Source organism: Paroedura picta, unplaced genomic scaffold (genome assembly GCF_049243985.1).
Source record: "Paroedura picta isolate Pp20150507F unplaced genomic scaffold, Ppicta_v3.0 Ppicta_v3_sca21, whole genome shotgun sequence".
Classification (NCBI taxonomy): domain Eukaryota; kingdom Metazoa; phylum Chordata; class Lepidosauria; order Squamata; family Gekkonidae; genus Paroedura; species Paroedura picta.
This window is the reverse complement of record NW_027518618.1, coordinates 2,359,269-2,381,303: the sequence shown is the minus strand read 5'-3', so window position 1 is coordinate 2,381,303 and position 22,035 is coordinate 2,359,269. Positions and strand designations below refer to the sequence as shown.

General features: G+C 49.7%; 2 protein-coding genes across 5 annotated transcripts in view; one reads left to right on the top strand and one right to left on the bottom strand.

The window, feature by feature from the left end:
* Nucleotides 1-2,550: 2,550 nt before the first annotated feature.
* Nucleotides 2,551-11,852, bottom strand: THAP8 (THAP domain containing 8). Its single transcript, XM_077318461.1, has 4 exons — nucleotides 11,691-11,852; nucleotides 9,083-9,275; nucleotides 6,335-7,312; nucleotides 2,551-4,187 (listed from the first exon to the last, which is right to left on the bottom strand). Exons 1-4 carry the CDS (start codon nucleotides 11,771-11,773, stop codon nucleotides 4,041-4,043), a joined length of 1,401 nt encoding a protein of 466 aa, XP_077174576.1. The 5' UTR covers nucleotides 11,774-11,852; the 3' UTR covers nucleotides 2,551-4,040.
* The window catches only part of WDR62 (WD repeat domain 62), a 40,848-nt gene continuing 30,608 nt past the window's right edge, over nucleotides 11,796-22,035 (top strand). For 3 of the 4 annotated variants that reach the window (XR_013227553.1, XM_077318458.1, XM_077318457.1), the window contains exon 1: nucleotides 13,870-14,086. Coding sequence is in view for 2 of the 4 variants with exons in the window: in XM_077318458.1 (XP_077174573.1) it covers nucleotides 13,958-14,086 (129 nt within the window). In the remaining 2 variants the exon portion in view is untranslated. Of the gene's footprint in view, nucleotides 11,923-13,869; nucleotides 14,087-22,035 lie in introns of those variants that run through there. The other variant, XM_077318459.1, reaches the window with a different exon arrangement.

Sequence of the window (22,035 nt, the reverse complement as noted above, 5' to 3'; positions counted from 1 at the left end):
GCTCCTCCCCCCCCCCATTTGCACCCTGCCTTTCTCACCTTTCGCATGCATGGGGTGTGTGTGGGGGGGTGATAATTCAATGAGGTTTGCTGAGCAGGGGTTGGAACGAGCCCCCCAAGTCCCACGACCACATCTAAAGAGCACCCACAGACGGGAATCAGGCCCCGGATGAGAATCTTATTTTAGGAGTGCTCTGTATTCCAGCAACCCCCCTCCCCCCGTGTTGTGATTTTTTAAATGTTGGATTTTTAGGAGAATGTTGGATCCAAGCAGCCCTCCACTGGGTTGTTTTTGTGCGTTGTGCATGTGTGTGTGTGTGTGATGGTTTGGTGGGGTGCATTGAATGAAACCAGACCTACAGTGTGATTTTTAAGTTTTGGGTTTTGGGACTGCATTGGGCTTGAGCAGTCCTGCATTATCAGAAGGGCCTCCTGGGTCATCTAGTCCAACCCCCTGCACTATGCAAGGCACTCACAACTACCTGCCCACCCACAGTGACCCCAGTTCAATGCCCAGATGATGCCCGCCCCCAAAAAAGTAAAAAAGAATCCCTGGCCAGTCTGGCCTGGAGGAAATTCACTTCCTGACCCCAGAATGGCGATTGGTATTTCCCTGGGCAGGCAAGGAAGGGCCACAGGAGACAAACCCTGGCACATCCCTTCCTGCCCAGCCACTCAGCATCTGCCTAAGTTCACAGAATCAGCATCTTTGTCAGATGGCTCTCTAGCCTCTGCTTAAAAATTTCCAAAGGAGAACCCACCACCTCCCGAGGAAGCCTGTTCCACTGAGGAACCAATCTCACTGTGAGGAACTTCTTACGGAAGTTTAGATGAAAATTCTTTTGCATTAATTTCAACCCACTGGTTCTGGGGCAACAGAAAACCACTCTGCTCCATCTTCCATACCAGTGGTAGTCAACCTGTGGTCCTCCAGATGTCCATGGACTACAATTCCTATGAGCCCCTGCCAGCATTTTCAGGGGCTCATGGGAATTGTAGTCCACGGACATCTGGAGGACCACAGGCTGACCACCTCTGTTCTATACGAGAGCCTTTCAAGTATATGTGGGCCCAGGCAGGTGGCTTTGCCAGGCTTCCAGCCAGCCCAAACCTCGTCAGAGCGGCAGACAGAACCCATTACTACAAATCTCTGTTCGAAGCTTCAACACTAACCCTTCCCCCTGATATCGGTGCAGTAGCAATTAGGGTCGGGATGGCATGCAGAATGGATGGGAGGCTTGTTCATGCGCCCGTTCAGGGACCAAGGCTGGCTTTCTAAGCGAGTTGGGCCACGGCCAAAGGCAATCGATACAGGATAAATGGGCTCTCAGGAATCGATACACCAGCACAGCAGATTCCAGCAACATACCTGCAGCGGGTTGTGCAAAATGATGGTACAACACTCAGCCCGTGTGGAGTAGCACTGAGGGGAGTTGTGGCTCAGTGGCAGAGCCCCTGCTTGGTGGGCAGAAGGTCCCAGGTTCAATCCCCGGCATCTCCAATTAAAAAGCTCAGCAGGAGGAGATACAAAAGACCTGCCCGAGACCCTGGAGAGCGGCTGCCGGCCGTTTTGATTTTTATTCCGCTCTTTCTCAAAAAGACTTGGGATGAATTACAAGGTCAATAAAATACATACATTCTAAAAATATGCAAAAAAAAGGATTTAAAATTTTTAAAAATGTTTTAAATTACACAGCTAGTATTGCCTTTCATAGTGCTCTTATATGGGAAAGGTAGCTCCACTTCACAGAGCCCTCACGGAGTAGTTTAGCCTGATCCTGTATAAGAGCTTTATACCCCGTATTTCACTGCCTGAAGAAGTCTCAAAGCAGTTTACAAAGACCTTTCCCCTTCCTCCCCCGACACCCTGAGAGAGCCATGACAGAACTGCTGTGAGAACAGCTCCAAGAGAACTGTGACTGGCCCAAGGTCACCCAGCTGGCTGCACGTGAAAGAGGAGTGGGGAATCAAACTGGCTCTCCAGATTAGGAGCCACTGCTCTTAAGCACAACACCAAGGCAGTTTCAAATGTTACGGGAAGGGTCACTGTTCAGTGATGGAGTGTCAGCTTGATGCACAGAAGGTCTCCAGTTCAATCCCCAGCATCTCCAGTGAAAAGGAGGTGGAGTAACAGACCTCTCTGCCTGAGGCCATGGCAAGCCCCTACCTGCCTGAGTAGGCAGTAATGACCTTGGTGGACTGAGGCTCCAATTCATCTTCATGTGCTTGAGTGTCTTTGAAACTAATATTTGCAATAATTGTGGGGAGAGGAAGTGGCAGAGCCCCTGCTTGGCAGGCAGAAGTCCCCAGGTTCAATCCCCGGCATCTCCAGCTAAAAAGCATAGGCAGGAGGGGATGGGAAAGACCCCTGCCCGAGACCCTGGAGAGCTGCTGCCGGTCTGAGCAGACAACACTGACTTTGACGGGCTGAGAGTCTGACCCAGTATAAGGCAGCTTCATATGCGTGTCCAAGCACATCAGACCAAAACAAAACTTGTGTTCAAAACAAACAGTGCCAAGCCCTCCCCCTAAGTAAAGACTCTCAACTATCTTGGTTTTTCCCCATACTTTATTATAGGATTGGTAGAAAGGCCCACATTGCAGGGGGAGGGGGAGAGCAGTTTCCGCCCCTCTACCCTGCCCCCCACCAACATCTAACACAATCACAATGTCATTAGCTCCACCTTTGAATTCCCAAATTAGTTTGCAATCGAGAACCCATGTTAGAAAGGAAGGAAGAGCATTCTTAGTCCTCCTCCTCCTCCGCCTGTGCTCTCATCCAGAACCAAGGCTCTTATTTCAGTGGCCACCTGGGAAGTCTGGCTAGCCAGAAGACAGCAGGGTGAGGTGAAGCCCTAAGGCTGGCTGCATGGCAGAAGTGGAAAACCCAGGAGGAAAGGGGTGGGGGGGATTGAGAATTACCCCCACCCACCACAGAAATGCCTCTATGGCAGGGGTAGTCAAACTGCGGCCCTCCAGATGTCCAAGGACTACAATTCCCAGGAGCCCCTGCCAGCGAATGCCAGCATTCGCTGGCAGGGGCTCCTGGGAATTGTAGTCCATGGACATCTGGAGGGCCGCAGTTTGACTACCCCTGCTCTATGGTGACGTTATGGAGACTTAGCGGTTGTTGCTGAGCAAAAGCCAAAGATGCCCCCACCCCCCGTCTGATGTCTCCATCACCTACACAAGGACCAGCTACTAGAGACGGCGTGCAAGAAACCGTCAGGTCTCTGGGCTGAGCCGCTGAAATCCTGTTTCAACGCTGGGCAGCTGGCAGCGGGTTCCGTAGAGGCTTTCAGAAACAGCAGCTCCCTGAGAACGACTCCCACAATACATTTCAGAGAGAAAGGGGCCGTGGAAATTCTATTTTTGCTGCTGCTGCATGGAGACCTGTACTTCCGGGCTCCTTGTTCACCAGAACCTGAGCCACTGCAACCTCCCTCACCACCACCCCATATGCTTGCTTGGGTATACGGGATCTGCAGTAGGGATACTGACCCCAAATCCATCCCTGACTTTGTAGGGAAGATGCTGAGGTGCTGCCAGACCTGGTGGACAAGTAGAAAAAAGACCAGAGGGCCAGTCTCCAAGGGACGCTGCAGAGGAAGCCAAGGAAGCATAGTGCAAGAATCAGGGCCGTCCTGAGACAGGAGCTCAAGGCTTCCCACGACAATGGCTCTTGAGCAGGAAATTCTCTACCACTGGCTCGCAACCAAATGGGGACTGCGAACCATTCCCCTCCGCTGATTGCGTTACCCAGCCATGGCAAAGGAGAACAGGTCGTCGTTTGCTCTGCCAACAAGACAATTTTACATACAATCATTTTGGACAGAATAAGAAACACAAGCGATCCGGAAGGACCTTTCTCCTTTTCCCGTGAAAATGCGGGTGCTGGAGCATCAAGGCCACCAAACACTCGTCCGAAATTAGCAAGGGGGATGCGGTCCCTGCAGTGGGATGGGGCGGCCCCCAGAGGGTCCCCCAATATGCTCCTTGGGCCCAGCAGGGGGCTCCCCACTGCCGCTGCCTGTTTCCAAGTTACTGCTGCTCCACGTGGATGACTGTCTCGTTGCTTTCCTCCGCCAGCTGGGGCACGGCGTAGAGCAGGGCTTGGTCACTGTCTTGGCAGATAATGGCTACCGTGCCACCATTCTCGGGCACAAGAGTGCTGGTCTGCAAACAGGCCTGGGGGGGGGGGGAGAAGAGAGAACAGTCAATGTCTCAAGGGACGCTGCCAAAGGACTACACGTGTATTGAACGGCAGGGACAGAGCCACAGGTGGTACTCCTATGCACCCTGGGAGAAAGTCCCACTGAAGGTCACAGAACATTGTTCAGAAGAAGAGCTGGTTTCACTACCAAAAGGAGTTCTGAAGTAGCAAACAAAAACCTTTCCCTCTCCGCACAACAGACACCCTGGCTGAGAGAGCTCTGAGAGAACTACTTTGTGAGAACAGCTGTAAGAGAACTGTGACCAGCCTGCTGGAAAAAGCCCTAACCCCAGACCAATGGCACCTGGCTCCTGACGACCCCATTCCCACTTTTGTTGATGAACACACCCACTGTGAGTTCAAGGACATCCTGGACTCCCAACCACCACCTGGGGAAGCTGCAGTATTTTGTTGATTGCAGAGACCTCCCTGGGGAAGAATGAGATTGGGTGGGGGCCGGGCATGTCCAGGCCCCTCCATTGGTTAAGGCTTTCCATCAACATAACCCCAACAAGCTGGCCCCAGGGTGACAGGAAGAGAGAACGTCAAAGCCCCGTGGGATCCGCCATGTCTAATGTAATTCTGTTTGATTTCATTTGATTCCTCTACAGCGAGTACCACGTTGCAATGCCCGTTGCAGTGTTCAAACCCCTTTGGTTTAAAGCAGGGGTAGTCAAACTGCGGCCCTCCAGATGTCCATGGACCACAATTCCCAGGAGCCCCTGCCAGCGAACGCTGGCAGGGGCTCCTGGGAATTGTAGTCCATGGACATCTGGAGGACCGCAGTTTGACTACCCCTGCTTTAAAGTAATCTGGAAGCCATTCAGTCCTGAGATTCCTACGAGGGTTGTGCACTTTGGCCGCCGAAGTGCACAATCCTAATTCCTACCTGTACCTCAAATGTCCTGGTCAGTTCTCTGGCCCCCTGGCTGGGGTCCGTTGCCTTTCACACTCCTTGTCATTCACGTCTCCCCCCGCCCCCCGGGCCTACCCAGCACCTGGGTTGTTCTTTTCACACTCCTGACAATCTATTCCACCAGCCCCTACCATCCCCATGCCAACCACTGACAAGGCAAAGCATTCCCTCATGGGGGAGTGGGGGCCGGCAATCAAAAAAACAATACAGCACCCGAGCTGGGGGCCCATCCCCAGGTCTAGCTAAGTGTGTGTACGTTGCTGCTCCAATACCACCGAATAAAGAAGTCTGATATGAAGTCACAAGGCTCAGTGTCTACCGAGTGCAATCCTCACAAAAACCTGGAGAGCAGCTGCCAGCCTGGGCAGACAATACCTGAGGCCCTTGAGAGCAGCTGCCAGCCTGAGTAGGCAATATCTGAAATCATGGAGAGCGGCTGCCAGCCTGAGTAGGCAATATCTGAAATCATGGAGAGCAGCTGCCAGCCTGAGTAGGCAATATCTGAAATCATGGAGAGCAGCTGCCAGCCTGAGTAGGCAATATCTGAAATCATGGAGAGCGGCTGCCAGCCTGAGTAGGCAATATCTGAAATCATGGAGAGCGGCTGCCAGCCTGAGTAGGCAATATCTGAAATCATGGAGAGCGGCTGCCAGCCTGAGTAGGCAATATCTGAAATCATGGAGAGCGGCTGCCAGGCTGAGTAGAAAATACTTTTGATGGACTAAGGCAGCTTCCTATACATATTTTATAAACAGAAAGAAATTTCCAAGCTGTCGATGGCAAAAAGCTTTATGCAGAACAGGTTCCTAGGTATAAAACCTTACTTCCTCAGTAAAGGGGTCATTTATACGGTAGTTACCTTCATGCACCTTTGATATTAATAGTCCCAAGTTATACGGCTTAAAATATAAAGTATAAGGTATATAAAATATAAGGTAGTGGGTTGAAGACTTTGTATCCCTGAAAAAAAAAAAAACCCAATTAAGAAGCAAGTTTACTGAGGAAGTAAAATACGAAAACGAGGTTTTATCCCTAGGAACCCGTTCTGAATAAAGCTTTTTGCCATCGCCAGCTTGGAAATTTCTTTTCGTTTATTCATCTTCGGCTGATGGGTTGTCTCTGCTCCTATACATATTTAGGCATCCCAATTCCAAGACCGAGATGAAATTCTCACGGAGAAGACCCTGATATCCCCCCCCGACTTACCATCTCCAGGAGTTTCAGCTTCTCCTCGGAGACCAAGTTCTCCTTCCGCAGCTGCTCCACCACGCCCTCCATGGCTTCCAGCTTGGCGCAGTGCCGGCGGTGGCGCTGCTGAAGCACCTTCACCTTCTTCTGGAGGCCCATGACCACCTCCACCAGCTCCGCCGTCGTCACCTCTTCCCGGTGGTAGCGGTGCTCCTCCAGCTGCTCTTCCGAGGGCTTGTCCGGGATGGGCTCCTCCAGCGGCGACTCCTCGGCTGCAGAGGCCTCAGGGGAGGCTTGGTTAGAGACGATGGGGAGAGTGGAGACGATGGGGAGGCTCAGGGCGGAGGAGAGCACCGTCTCAGGCGGAGTCACGCCGGAAGACGCTGCCGCAGGGGCAGTGGGGATGGTCTCGAAGTAAGCCACCATTTCTGCGGACGAGGCCTGCAGGGAGCTCAGGAGGGCGGCGGTCGAGGAGTCAGACTCCAGAAAGGGCTCGATGGAGACGTTCTCGATCACCAGGGCGCCCTGCTCCGTCTCCACGGCTTGCAGGGATGGCTCGGCTGCTGCTTCCGCGCAAAGCTGCTCTGAGACCCCCAGAGAAGAGCTTGGGATGGCTTCCGGAGGGAGGGACGCCACAAAGTCTACCAGCCGCTGCTCCAACGGGTCTGACGAAGGCTGGCCAGGGACGGCCTCCGCCGGGGAAGCCACCGTCAGCGTCACGGCCTTGAGGGGCTCCACAATCTGGACGAGGGGCACCAGGTTGACAAGGGGGGCTGAGAGGGCACGGAGGTCTAGATCGGAGGCTGAGGGCTGCGTTTCTACATAGATAGGGGCCGCAGCCATGCCAGGGTCGAGGGCTATGGCCAGCGTTTCCAAGGCTTCCGGCTCTTGGAGATTCACGGCCTGCATCCCCGGCAAGCTCCCCTCGCCAAGGTGTTCAAGGATCAGTTTCTTGGCCGGCACTTCCGAAGGAGGCCTGGCCGCGTTCTCCCTCTTCTGCAGGAAACACAAAAAGGATATGGCGGCCAGCTTAAAAATGGTGCATTACAGCTCCCCCGATCTCTACACCTAGAAGGGGCTCCCCACTGGGCTTCACTGACCAACCTTTTCACTCGGGAAGCGCAATCCACAGGAGCAAAGGGGCTCCCAGGACGATAGCTCCTCTCTTTGGAAGCGCCTTCCAGGAGAGGTCCAAAAGTCTATTTCGCTCCTTCAATTTGGGGGAAGAGACCATGTTTCGGTTTAGAGCCACCATTAATTAAATGACTGGGTTCACTGGGAAATATTTCAGGTGGAAGAGCTTGGGGGAAAGCTCGTGAACACTGCCAGAGCTGATCCCAGCCTGTGGTGTCAGGCGGGAGCTGGTCCCCCGTTCCCATTCACCCACCCCATCCTCAAAGCTGCCCCATGTCCTACTCAACCTGCGACCAGGACTGAAATCCAGCTGCAGCAGCAGATGGAAGCTCGGCCGCTGTTCCCACCCACCCCCAAGCCCCGAAGCTGCCTAGAGCTCTGCTGCACTGGAATAAACCTCACCCACCCTCCCACCTACCCAGACTTCAACAACAAAATACCTCCCCCCCCCCAACCAACCCCAAGTGGATTTCCCCAGCTGGACTCCCGCCCCACCAACAGGTTGACCATGGGAGAGGCATCTCGGCCGCCCCTCTAACTCCCACGCCCTCCAGGCCCATCACGGGTCATTTGGGGAAGGGGCAGATCAACCTGCCCAAATAAGGAGAAAACCACCCCAGATGAATTTTAAAAATGTAACTTTTAACACACACTCCCAACCAGTATAACCTGTGTATAAGCCATCATTGTAGCCACTGTGACCAATTGGTCACCAACTATTGTAAATTTATTGGAACTTATTGTTACCTTATGGTTTTTAGGGGATGGGGTTATGTAAGCCGCCTCGAGCCTTCAGGGGGAGGCGGGATATAAATACAATAATAATAATAATAATAATAATAATAATAATAATAATAATAATAATAATAATATACCTGGGTTATGTTTAACCCTGGTTGGGAAACGCTGATCTATACCGTGTGGCTAACAGCCACACACTGATCTCTGCTCCGGACATATAAGGCTTTGTGTAAAGAATGTTCTTGTACATAAAAGCTTACAACTTGAGTAAAACTTGGTTGGTCTTAAGGGTGCCACTGGACTCAAATGTTAGAAACTGCAGCACTCAAAAACCAGCAGGAGAACGTTTTGATCTTCTGTGCCATTCCACTGTTGACCTAAAAGTTGCAATGCTCAAGCAAAAAAGCTTCAAGGGGAGATTACAATGGGAGGTTGCTGAACTCGAGTTCATTCACCATTTAAGAGCAATGGACCTCTATCCCAAGCCTAAATAGTACAACACCCCCCCCCCCGGCTCAACCATATAAGATTACCGTTTGTGTGGCTACAAATTCCAGATGAAAACATAGCAAAGGACTGAAATCTGTCAAAACTGGGGATAAATGGGCATTTCTGATGGATTTATTTGTGCCCCACCCCCTCCTGAATTGAGCCCAAATAAATGCTAGCCTTATATGCCAGGCCTGTTATTCCTGCTTGGTCCCTGAATCAGTCAAACCTCTTCATTGTGCTGATTACTAAGCCACTGCTAATTTACCCTCGACCTCTAAGCATGGACCGGAAACTTCTCTTTCGCTGTGTCTGAAGAAGTGGGCTTCTACAGGAGAGCTCTGGGCTCCCAACTGTTTTAAAGATGCCTATTTTGCTCTCCTGCCGGGGGCCAAAACTCACGGGTGGGGTCTCGGAGGTCTGGAAGATGGTGGGAACAGCGTCGGGCTTCAGGTAGCGCACGCCCCAACGATACTCAAAACAGGATGCCGCAAAATGCTCGCTGCACAAGTGCTGGTGCTTCGTAGGGACCCACTGCTCTTGCTTCAGCTGCGAGAGCCATTGCTGGAGCCGCTCGGGGTTGTGCAGAGGAAACCTGAGGGGAGACCAGACCAGGCATCAATTGCTAGGAGTCCTAGGGGTAGTCAAACTGCGGCCCTCCAGATGCCCACGGACTAGCTATGCTGGCAGGGGCTCGTGGGAATTGTAGTCCATGGACATCTGGAGGGCCGCAGTGTGACTACTCCTGGGTGACAGTATCCAACCAGGCTCTGGGAGCCCCAATTTGAATCCCTGCATGCTGGGGGACTTTGGGCCAGTCACAAACTTTTAGCTTGGCCTACCTCACAGGGAGAGGAGAGGTTGACCCGGCTTGGGTCCCTGCTGGAATGAAAGGCAGGATGGAGATTAAGTAAATAAATATTGAATCTTATGCCTTCCTCCTGCCCCCTCTGCCCTCCTTTCCGCCCTCATCCCTTCCCAATAAGCTATCAACTTGCTGGCTACAACTTGATCTCAGTAATTAAGACTGACGCCACAGTGTTAAATTGAGGCTTTATAGAACTTTTAACCTGATTTTATCGGTTAATCGTGGTTTTACTGAGGTTTTAGACTATAATCCACCCTGTTAGGCAACCGAGATGGGTGATATATAAATCACAAAATCACCAAATTGCAGCCAACTTTTGGCATTCCATGGGGCTTCCAAGGCAAGGGAGAAGCCAAGGGGCCCTGTTTAACTTCCAAAAGTGGACTGTACCACCCTGCCTTCCCTCCCTAGGGCGTTTTGGGGGTTGTTAATAGTTTCATCATAAGTCAGGAGCAAATTGATGGCATGTAACACACTCACGCCCACAAATGGGATTTTGAGACAGGGAGTTTCCACACAGCTTTGTTCACCCAAGGAGCAACCTCAGTATCACACTGCAATAAAAATTTAAGAAAGCAGAGACCTTGAGACAGTCCTGGGACTTGCTGCCAGCTAAGCATGTTGGAACTGGAGGCTTCAGAACAAACAAGTATACAAAGTACTGTAATGCTCAAAAGAATGGAATCCTCGGGACTTAACAGGGATATCAGTTTCTTATCTCCCCTTCATATGCTAACCTTATTCAGCCCTTACCTCTGCATTCCTAACAATCCCCCAGAAGGACTGTACATCCTCTTTATTTTATTTCTTATTCGGATTTGAAAGAATACATTTGAAAAGTAGATTGTAATGTATTATAATGAATAGCAGAAATTATTGTAATTTGGGATGGTAGACTAGAACGTATTTCTCTTGCTTAGGGAGAAATCATCGCCCTGCTGTGAAGAAGATGCTGTAAAGGTACTTCCACGCTTGAGAGGAGACGGATGAGCATTAGGGCAGGGCCTCAGTTAATTACTCTCAGCATTCCTCAATTAGGGAATCATCTGCCCATTACTCTCCAATCTGGACACATATTTCCTTCACTGTGTTTCCCCTTAGAATTTATTGCAAACAAATTATAACTGTATAAACTTGTTATTTCTGCTTAGTCCCTAATCTGGGAGCCTGCTTGGTGGAGTGGCGACTTCCTAATCTGGAGAACCAGGCTTGATTCCCCATTCCTCCTCCACACGCAGCCATTTGGGTGACCTTGGGTTAGTCACACTCCTGTTAGAGCTCTCTCAGCCCCACCTACTTCGCAGGGTGTCTGTTATGGAGAGAAGGACAGGAAATTGGAAGCTGTTTTGAGACTTCTTCACATAGTGAACGGCAGGATATAAAAACCAACTTCTTCTTCAAGATCTTCATTGTTCTGTGTGTTAATTTATTGCTCACTCTTTACCTGTATGTATGGACTGATAATTCCCATTTCATTTTACCTTTAAAAAGTGTGCATGGACACGAAAGCTTTGTTGTTGTTGTTAGGTGCGAAGTCGTGTCCGACCCATCGCGACCCCACGGACAATGATCCTCCAGGCCTTCCTGTCTTCTACCATTCCCCGGAGTCCATTTAAGTTTGCACCAACTGCTTCAGTGACTCCATCGAAAGCTTACTCCTTGAATAAAGCTTGATCTTAAAGGTGCCCCTGGAGTCAAACTTTGTCCAAGGGCGGGCTTCTGTCCAAATCCAAACCTGTGCCGGGCTCAGAAGTCTGCAGAAAGGTCACCTACCTTTGTGCCAGGCGGGGAGAGATCTCTCCCACCTGCCCTTTTCTATGATTACAAATGTCTGCTCCGTACTCCCAACCCCCATTGGGCTGCCAACCTCCAGGTGGCCCCTGGAAATCTCCCATGATTGTAAGGGTGGCCAAACTGGGGCTGTCCAATGTCCATGGACAGGGGATCATGGGTATTGTAGTCCATGGACTACACGCAGCCATTAAGCCCCCCCCCCCCAACCAACCAGGTAACCCTTCCCTCCCGCCTCTCTCTGGGCACCCACCAGGCGGCCCCAGGCCAAGCAAGGCCGGCGGCCAACGCGTCACCAGAGCCCTTGTGACGTCACCCCTCCCTCCCCCCCCACCCCGGAAGTGGACTGACTTGTAAAAACTGAGGCGCTGGTTGTCCGGCCGCGGCTGTCCCGCCGAGTTGGAGCAGCTGGTCGCCCGGCAGTACTTGGTCATCGTCGCCCGGCCGCCTCCTCTCCTTCCCGCGCCTGCCCACCCGGCTTCCCTCCCGCGGCCGTTTGTTTACGTCATGACGTCAGCACTTCCGCTTCCGCCCCGCCGGTCGCGGGCCGCCCGTCCCTCCCCTCTGCGCACGCGCAGGACAGGTCAGGAGGGCAACATCCGGGATTTGGGACCGCGGCCTGGGTGGAAGTTTAGCGCGGTTGTCTCTATAGCAACAGGAGACAGCAGAGACGGATAGGGTGGGAGGCCCGGAGGATGCCAGGGGCTTGCCAACTTCCCGGTCGGGCCGGGAATACTTCTGGAACAATAATTGATTTCCAGGTGCCCTAAAGGAAATGGCAGCTTCCGAGGGCAAACTCTGCGTCATCAGAGCTGCCTGGTCCCTCCTGGCCCCCGGTGGGGAATGGGATGCCAGATCCAGGTCGGGAAAGGCCTGGAGATTTTGTCCAGGGAACTGATCTCTCTCTAGGCTGGAGATCAGCTGCAATTCCAGCCCCACAAAGAGGCTGACAAAGGGAGGCCCACAGGAGCATGACGAACAAACCAAGATTGGACAATAAAATCAGAGTGCAGGAGCACCTTTAAGACCAGCAAAGGTTTATTCAAGGCGGGAGCTTTCGAGTGCTTGCACCAGGGGTAGTCAAACTGCGGCCCTCCAGATGTCCATGGACTACAATTCCCATGAGCCCCTGCCAGCATTCGCTCCAGATGTCCATGGACTACAATTCCCATGAGCCCCTGCCAGCATTCGCTGGCAGGGGCTCCTGGGAATTGTAGTCCATGGACATCTGGAGGGCCGCAGTTTGACTACCCCTGGCTTGCACCCTTCGTCAGACTATGAACTGACCATCACGACAGTGGGAATATATAAGCAAAAGTTAATCCTGTTACATTAGTAAACTGTGTCACAGTGCTTGCACTCGAAAGCTCCCGCCTTGAATAAAACTTTGTTGGTCTTGAAGGTGCTCCTGGACTCTGATTTTATTGTGCTACTTCAGACCAACACGGGGACCCTTTTGAATCAAACCAAGATTGGAAAACAGTACACTTCCAAATCAGCTGCAATACGAGTTACTTGTTTATTCAATAAAATCAAAATCCAGTAGCACCTTTAAGACCAACAGAGATTTATTCAAGGCGGGAGCTTTCGAGTGCAAGCACTCTTTGTCAGACGATGAACCGACCATCTTAACAGTAGGAATTATGATAAACCCCTGGAAACCTACACCCTGAGGCTCAGAGAGAGTGGAGGTTGACTGAAGGGGAGGGGAGATAGAGGATGAGTTTGATTTTTTTGCTGCTACAGGGGCTGTTTTGTAATGTTAATGTTTTTAATGTTTTATTTTGATGTGGGGTAACCCACCACGAGACTTATGAGAGCGGCAAGTAATACATCTAATAAATAATAATAAGCATTGTATCGCTGCCCTTGAGATTACACTGCCCTCCCTCCAGAAAAAAATGTCAAAAGTATGGAGTCTTCATTCATTCAGTGTATTTACCTATTATTTATTTATTTATTTAGATTTATATACCGCCCTCCCCGAAGGCTCAGGGCGGTTTACACTAAAACTAGTCAACGATACATGAAACAGTCTTCGTTAAAACATACAGTAATTAATAACAGTGGTTGTAACCATATAACAGAATGTAACAGTATAACAATATAATAAAATAATATAACGATGGAACAGTGCAATACCACAGCAGGTCCAAAGCGCTCTGGTGGAGTTCTGGGAGGAAGGGGGGAGAGGGGGGGAGGGGGGGGAGGGGGAGGAGCGGGGGGGGGAGCGGGGGCTATATAATTAATTATAATTGTGAATGTTACACTATGATATTTTGCAAAAAAATGAGATCATTCCCGTAAACATCCATGTTTTGTTCCCGGCGACTCCTCAAAACCATAAAGCAACGAGGCACGGCGCGAGGCTATGAGAAAGCATCCGGTCTCCAGGAGTGACTCGAACTCGCGACCCCGACAGCTGACGGGCCGGGGAAACCGGGGTGGCGGGCGTTGCCAGAGCAGCCCGTTCTCATTGGCTGCGCGGGAGCCTAACTGACGCGGCCGCGGCCCAATGGGAGGAGAGTGGCGGTTTTCCGCGCGCAGTTTGGACGGTTAGCGGCGCCGGCGGCTGAGGGGAGGGTGGCGGCGCTGCGCGGAGGGGCCTCGCCGGAGCGATGGCCGGTGGCGGGGCAGGCCCCGGAGGAGGGGGAGGCTTCTACGCGACCGCGACAGGCTCCGGGGCGGACTCGCCGCCTCTCCTCAGCCTGAGGCGACGGTCGAAGCAGCCGGGGCCGGAGGAGGCGGTGAGGGGGCGTGGCCAAGCGAAGCCGGGGGCGTGGTCGAGGGCTGCCGGGACGGGGACGAAGTGGGCGTGGCCAGGCAGGCTCCTGTCTGTAGGCGGGGCCAAGTCACTAATAAGGGGGGGGGGGAACCCTCAATTTCGGATCCGGGTTCAGATCCTCCCGCAGGAGTGGTACTGAGGATAAACTGGAGCCTGTTTCATGCCACCCTGAGCGTCATGGAGGAAAACTACCCAATTAATTAAAATGCAATTAATTAAAACGCAAAATTAATTATCCCCGTAGTAATTAATTAATCATGTAATTAATTACTACAGGGATAATTAATTTTTGCATTGTCATACTGCCCTTTCAAGGCACTCAGGGTGGTTTACATCATAGTAAAGTAATACAGATTCAAGTCTATTAAATTGCTCCATGATAAAATACAGGAGGCTAAATATTATAGTTAAAACTTTATTTTCACATTTAATATGCCGCCTTTCCCCAAGAGCTCAGAGCGGATCACAACACATGCATACAATAAATCAAATTTAAAACATTTAAATATTAAAATCCTGTTGATATTTTTTAAACCAGGGTTGACAGGAAGGGGGAGTAAAGTGCTGTGATATTTTGGCAGGTGGAGATACTCATACTTCACAGGCTTGTTGTGAGGATAAATTGGGGTGAGGAGAAGGGGTTGTAAGCTGCTTTGGGTCCCCCCTGGGGAGAAAGGAGAGGTATAGGCAAATTAAATAAATTAGATGATTTAAATTAAAATAAATGAGGGCTGTGCAATACAGTGGAGGAGAGGATTCCCAATGTGGACTCAACAGCTTCCAGGGGGGATTGGATAAACATCTGCAGCAGCAGTCCATCAGTGCTATTAGTCACAAGGCAGAGATGCAAGCAGTGATGGGGCCGTGATGCTCTGTATCGTCACAGTGGGAGTCCTGGCAACTGGTGGGCCTCCTGAAGGCCCCTGGGTTTGGCCACTATGTGAGTGTTGGACTGGAGGGGCCATTGGCTTGATCCAACACAGGTTCTTGAGGAAAAACATTTGGAGCAAAGATCCATGAGTGGCTGTCAGCCACAAGGTATAGATGGAGGACTCTGTCTGGGGCAGGGATGCTCTGTCTTCTTGGGGAGCAAGAGTGGGAGGACTTATGAAGTTCTGGGCCTGCTGTTGGACCTCTTGATGGCCCCTGGGATTTGGCCACTCTGTGTGACACAGAGTGTTGGACTGGACGGGCCACTGCCCTGATCCAAGATGGCTTCTCTTATGTTCTTAATATTGTAAGCTGCTTGGGAGAAAGGCAGGATATAAATGACGTTAATAAGTAAATATCTGAATTTTGTTACTAGAGCTATGGTCTCTTTTATATGCTAGCCCAGTTAGTAGTGCACCCCCCTTTATTTTCCCAGCAATTCAGGGATGATAAATGATCCTGAATTCCAGGGAAGCTTCTGGGATGCCTTGTCTCCTATACCTATCTTCATCAGTTGATTTCATGTAGCAAGAATCCCTTGTCTCCCCCACCAAGTCAGGTTGTACCTTGGCAAGTTGACAGTACCTATGCTTGTGTATACATGTGTGTGTAGATCATGTATATTTGCCTTTTACAGATATTCATACCTTGCTTCGTAAAAGCTGCTTGTTGTTGTTATGTGCAAAGTCGTGTCCGACCCATCGCGACCCCATGAACAATGATCCTCCAGGCCTTCCTGTCCTCTACCATTCCCCGGAGTCCATTTAAGTTTGCACCTACTGCTTCAGTGACTCCATCCATCCACCTCATTCTCTGTCGTCCCCTTCTTCTTTTGCCCTTGATCTCTCCCAGCATTAGGCTCTTCTCCAGGGAGTCCTTCCTTCTCATGAGGTGGCCAAAATATTTGAGTTTCATCTTCAGGATCTGGCCTTCTAAAGAGCAGTCAGGGCTGATCTCCTCGAGGACTGACTGGTTTGTTCGCCTTGCAGTCCAAGGGACTCGCAAGAGTCTTCTCCAGCACCAGAGTTCAAAAGCCTCAATTCTTTGACGCTCGGCCTTCCTTATGGTCCAACTTTCGCAGTCATACATTGCAACTGGGAAGACCATAGCCTTGACTAAACGCACTTTTGTTGGCAGGGTGATGTCTCTGCTTTTTAGGATGCTGTCTAGATTTGCCATAGCTTTCCTCCCCAGGAGCAAGCGTCTTTTAATTTCTTTGCTGCAGTCCCCATCTGCAGTGATCTTGGAGCCCAGGAAAATAAAATCTGTCACTATCTCCATTTCTTCCCCTTCTATTTGCCAGGAATTGAGAGGGCCGGATGCCATGATCTTTGTTTTCTTGATGTTGAGTTTCAAGCCAACTTTTGCACTCTCCTCCTTCACCCGCATCAACAGGCTCTTTAGTTCCTCTTCACTTTCTGCCATTAGAGTGGTATCATCTGCATATCTGAGGTTGTTGATATTTCTCCCTGCAATCTTGATCCCAATTTGTGACTCCTCTAATCCCGCATTTCTCATGATGTGCTCTGCATACAAGTTAAATAGGCAAGGCGACAGTATACAGCCTTGCCGAACTCCTTTCTTCTGGTACTCCCTAGCTTTCTCCATGATCCAGCATATGTTGGCAATTTGATCTCTAGTTCCTCTGCCTCTTCGAAATCCTGCCTGTACTTCTGGAAGTTCTCGGTCCACATATTGCTGGAGCCTAGCTTGTAGGATTTTGAGCATAACTTTGCTAGCATGAGAAATTAGTGCAATGGTGCGGTAGTTTGAACATTCTTTGGCATTGCCCTTCTTTGGGATTGGAATGTAAACTGACCTTTTCCAATCCTGTGGCCATTGTTGAGTTTTCCAAATTTGCTGGCATATTGAGTGTAGCACTTTTACTGCATCGTCCTTTAAGATTTTGAATAGTTCAACTGGAATGCTGTCACTACCACTAGCTTTATTGTTGCTCAGACTTCCAAAGGCCCATTTGACTTCACATTCCAGGATGTCTGGCTCCAGGTCAGTAACTACCCCATTGTGGTCATCAGGGATGTTAAGCTCGCTCTTGTATAGTTCTTCTGTATAATTTTGCCACCTTTGTTTGATCTCTTCTGCTTCTGTGAGGTCCCTACCATTTTGGTCCCTTATCATACCCATCTTTGCATGAAACGTTCTCTTCATATCTCCAATTTTCTTGAAAAGATCTCTGGTCCTCCCCATTCTATTGTTTTCTTCTATTTGTTTGCACTGTTCATTTAAGAAGGCATTCTTATCTCTTCTAGCTTTTCTCTGGAATTCTGCATTCAATTGGGTGTATCTTTCTCTTTCTCCCTTGCCTTTCACTTCCCTTCTCTCCTTAGCTATTTGTAAAGCTTCCTCAGACAGCCATTTTGATTTCTTGCATTTCTTTTTCTTTGGGATGGTTTTAGTTGCTACCTCTTGTACAATGTTGCGAACCTCTGTCCATAGTTCTTCAGGCACTCTGTCTATCAGATCTAATTCCTTAAATCTATTTGTCACCTCCACTGTGTATTCGTCGGGGATATGATTTAGTTCATACCTGAGTGGCCTAGTGCTTTTCCCTACTTTCTTCAATTTAAGCCTAAATTTTGCAACAAGAAGCTCATGATCTGAACCACAATCAGCTCCTGGTCTTGTTTTTACTGACTGGATAGAACTTTTCCATCTTTGGCTGCAGAGCACATAGTCAATCTGATTTCTGTGTTGACCGTCTGGTGATGTCCATGTGTAGAGTCGTCTCTTGGGTTGCTGGAAAAGAGTGTTTGCTATGACCATTGTATTCTCTTGACAAAATTCTACCAGCCTGTGCCCTGCTTCATTTTGTACTCCAAGGCCAAACTTGCCTGTTATCCCGGTTATCTTTTGGCTTCCTACTTTAGCATTCCAATCCCCCATGATGATAAGCACATCATTTTTGGGCGTTGCTTCTAGAAGGTGTTGTAGGGCTTCATAGAACTGATCAACTTCATCCTCTTCAGCAGCATTGGTTGGGGCGTAGACCTGGATCACTGTGATGTTGAATGGTTTGCCTTGGATTCGAACTGAGATCATTCTGTCATTTTGGGGATTGTATCCCAAGACTGCTTTTCCTACTCTCTTATTGATTATGAAGGCTACTCCATTTCTTCTGCGAGATTCTTGTCCACAGTAGTATACCTGATGGTCATCTGAATTAAATTCACCCATTCCTGTCCATTTTAGTTCACTGATTCCTAAAATGTCGATGTTCAGTCTTCTCATTTCTTGTTTAACCACGTCCAGCTTGCCTTGATTCATGGATCTGACGTTCCAGGTTCCTATGGAATAAAAATCTTTACAGCATCGGACTGTCTTTTCGCCACCAGTTACTTCCACAACTGAGCGTCCTTTCGGCTTTGGCCCAGCCGCTTCATTCATTCTGGCGCTACTTGTACTAGCCGTCTGCTCATCCTCAGTAGCATATTGGACACCTTCCGACCTGAGGGGCTCATCTTCCGGCGTCATATCGTTATGCCTCTTGGAACTGTCCATAGAGTTTTCATGGCAAAGATACTGGAGTGGTTTGCCATTGCCTTCTCCAGTGGATCACCTTTTGTCAGAGCTCTCAGCTATGACCTGTCCGTCTTGGGTGGCCCTGCACGGCATAGCTCAGGGGTCCTCAAACTACGGCCCGCGGGCCAAATCCGGCCCCCGGACGATTTTTATCTGGCCCGCCGGGTGTTTTTCCCTCCAGCCGCCTGTCAGCAGCCGACTCCCTGCGGTGCGCATGTGTGAAATTTGAGCTGCACTCTCTGAGTCCCGCCTTTTCTCCGTCTCTTCATTCTTCCTCTGTCTCTGGCGTGATTGGAGGGATAACGAGTGTGCCTGTGGAAAGCCAGCGGCTGCCTGATCGAGGTTAAAAACAAGCTAGGATTTTTTTTTAACGTTAGGAGAGCCTTTTTTCTTAAGTTGGTTAGTTGGCTTGAGCTTAGAGTAGCAACAGGAAAATGAGGTTTACAAAGCAGCGCAGGGTCTGCAGCGCACAGCGGCTGCCTTAGAAAAACTGCTCTTGCAAGGATTTTAATCTTTACCCCCCCCCTACCTTCCCGTCGGATCTCTTTTGCCAAGCTCTTTTTGCTGCCTTCCTCCGAAGAGAGACCCGCCCCCCCCCACCACGTTAAAACAATTAGGATTTTTTTTTAACATAAGGAGAGCCTTTTTTTGAAGTTGGTTAGTTGGTTGGGGTGGTTTCTAGGTGGGTGGCATAACAATGATAATGCAAATTGTCAGTGCTCAGAGGAAATGCAAATGGTCAGTGCTCAGTGTTATTGCATGGGAACTTAATCCAGCTCTGCAGACAGCGAAGGAGTAGGAAACCCAATTTAATTGACAGTAGAAGAAGAAGAAGAGTTGGCTCTTATATGCCGCTTTTCTTTACCTGAAGGAATCTGAAGCGGCTTACAATCCCCTTCCCTTCCCCACAACAGACACCCTGTGAGGGAGGTGAGGCTGAGAGAGCCCTGAGATTACTGAAGAAGAAGAGTTGGTTCTTCTATGCTGCTTTTCTCTACCCAAAGGAGGCTCAAAGTGGCTTACAGTCACCTTCCCTTTCCTCTTCCCACAACAGACACCCTGTGAGGGAGGGGATGATGAGAGAGCCCTGATATTACTGAAGGAGAAGAAGAGCGGGTTCTTATATGCCGCTTTTCTCTACCCGAAGGAGACTCAAAGTGGCTTACGGCCGCCTTCCCTTTCCTCTCCCCACAACAGACACCCTGTGAGGGAGGGGAGGATGAGAGAGCCCTGAGATTACTGAAGGAGAAGAAGAGTTGGTTCTTATATGCCGCTTTTCTCTACCCGAAGGAGACTCAAAGTGGCTTACGGCCGCCTTCCCTTTCCTCTCCCCACAACAGACACCCTGTGAGGTGGGTGAGACTGAGAGAGCCCTGAGATTCATGCTCGGTCAGATCAGCCTTTATCAGTGCTGTGGTGAGCCCAAGGTGGCTGGCTGCATGTGGGGAGTGCAGAATTGAACCTGGCATGCCAGATTAGAAGTCCACACTCCTAACCACTACACCAAACTGCATTTATATTCTGATTGCTATTCAGTTGTGTATGATGTTGTATGCTGTGTGCTGTGTAAGCCCTGGTTCACACTGTTGTGATCTCTGAGCAGTGCGAGTTCAGCCATGTGCTTGTATGGCTGAACTCACATTAAATTTGGAAGAAAAAAGGCATATGTGCCTTCTTTTTTCCTGCAGTGGAATCTGATTGCATGGGTCTTAATCTCACCTATGCAATCAGATTCCTATGCGAGTTCACAAATCGCAGTGCAGTTTGCACAGGGTAGTGTGAACTGGAATGGTGGTGGAGGGACCGACTCTGTAATTGTGCCGGTTCCCACACCACACCAGTTTGAGCCTGAAATAAAAGTGGAGTTCCACCAATATGGGCACTGGTGAGGCTTCTTCATTTTATCTTCAAAATAAGATATGTGCAGTATACATAGGAAATTGTTCAGTTTTTTTTTTTTAAAAACGATAGTCCGGCCCTCCAATGGTCTGAGGGACAGTGAACTGGCCCCCTGTTTTAAAAGTTTGAGGACCCCTGGCATAGCTCATAGCTTCACTGAACTACGCAAGCCCCCTTGCCACAACAAGGCAGCGATCCTTGAAGGGGGAAAAGCTGCTTACATCAATATTAAAAAAGCCATTCAATAACCAGTAGTACTTAAAGAAGCAGTGCGTTGGTAGGGAATATGTGCTGCCTGAGGACCTCCCAGGATGGTGACCGGAGTGGATGAAGGCATCTAACTTGGGTGGCTTAACTCTCACCAAAGCCCATGTTGAGCCCCCTCCCACCAAAGCCCGCTGTCAGCACACTTGTGCAAACAGTGTGGCATTAACACAAAATGACAACCCAATGAAACTGATCAACTGATCAGACAAAAGAAAAATCCACAATACACAGAGAGTGATTCAAATATCGAATTCATTGCCAGAGAATAAATTGCTTGAAATGGCAATTAGATACATTCATGGAGGATAAAGATATCAATGGCTAAGGGAACTTCCACATTCAGAGTCCCAGAGCCAGAAGGAAACCTCAGGGAAGGCCTTGGTCTCTCTGCCCTGTCCTTGGCCCTCTAAAGGAACTACTCAGTCACACTGTAAAACAAGATACTGGAATGAATGGACCATTGGTCTGACCCAGCAGGGCTCTTCTTGAGTTCTTATGAAGGCCGCGATCTCTCAGCCCCGTGGCTGCTCCTCCAGAGGAACTGGCTGGCTGTTAGGTGAGACAGGATACTGGACTAGATGGACCTTCACTGGTGTGATCCAGCAGGGCTTTTCTTATGTTCTCATAAAATCCTGGTGTGTATTGATGTTTGTTTGTTTTAAACCATTGTTTTAAACTATGCTTATTGTGTTTTTATTCTTTGGTTCTTTTAAAAAGAAACACTTTCACAAAGTGAAAACTAACTTAACTAATTTATTTATTTTATTTATTTATTTATTTATTTATTTATCATACTTTTATACCGCCCTCCCCGGAGGCTCAGGGCGGTTTACATTATAACAGAGAACCATACATAAAACAGTCTGTAGAACATGTACACCAATAACCAACAATTGCAACCAAACACAACACAGTATAACAATAAACAATCATAACACAAACAGGTCCAGGGCTTGTTGATGGGATTCTGAGGGGGGTGGCTTATTGATTGAATTCTGAGGGGGGTGGGGGGGGGAGCAGGGGCCCTTGGTCGCTGTAGATTACATCTGGTCTCGGCCAAATGCCTGGTGGAGGAGCTCCTTTTTGCAGGCCCTGCGGAACTGTTTAAGCTCCGTCAGGGCCCTGATCTCCTCTGGGAGCTCGTTCCACCAGGTGGGGGCCAGAACAGAGAATGCTCTGGCCCTGGTCGAGACCAGACGGACTTCTTTAGGGCCAGGGATCCTTAGCTGATTGGAGGCAGTAGAGCGCAGAGCTCTTTTGGGGGCATAGGCGGGG

Bases quoted from the DNA above. Each gene is read 5' to 3' on its own strand.
- THAP8 (XM_077318461.1), bottom strand. From the start codon at position 11,773: ATGACCAAGTACTGCCGGGCGACCAGCTGCTCCAACTCGGCGGGACAG. The intron at 9,276-11,690 runs GTCAGTCCACTT...GTCTCCCCTCAG, and splicing joins CAGCGCCTCAGTTTTTACAA to GTTTCCTCTGCACAACCCCG. The intron at 4,188-6,334 runs GTAAGTCGGGGG...CCCCCCCCCCAG, and splicing joins AGCTGAAACTCCTGGAGATG to GCCTGTTTGCAGACCAGCAC.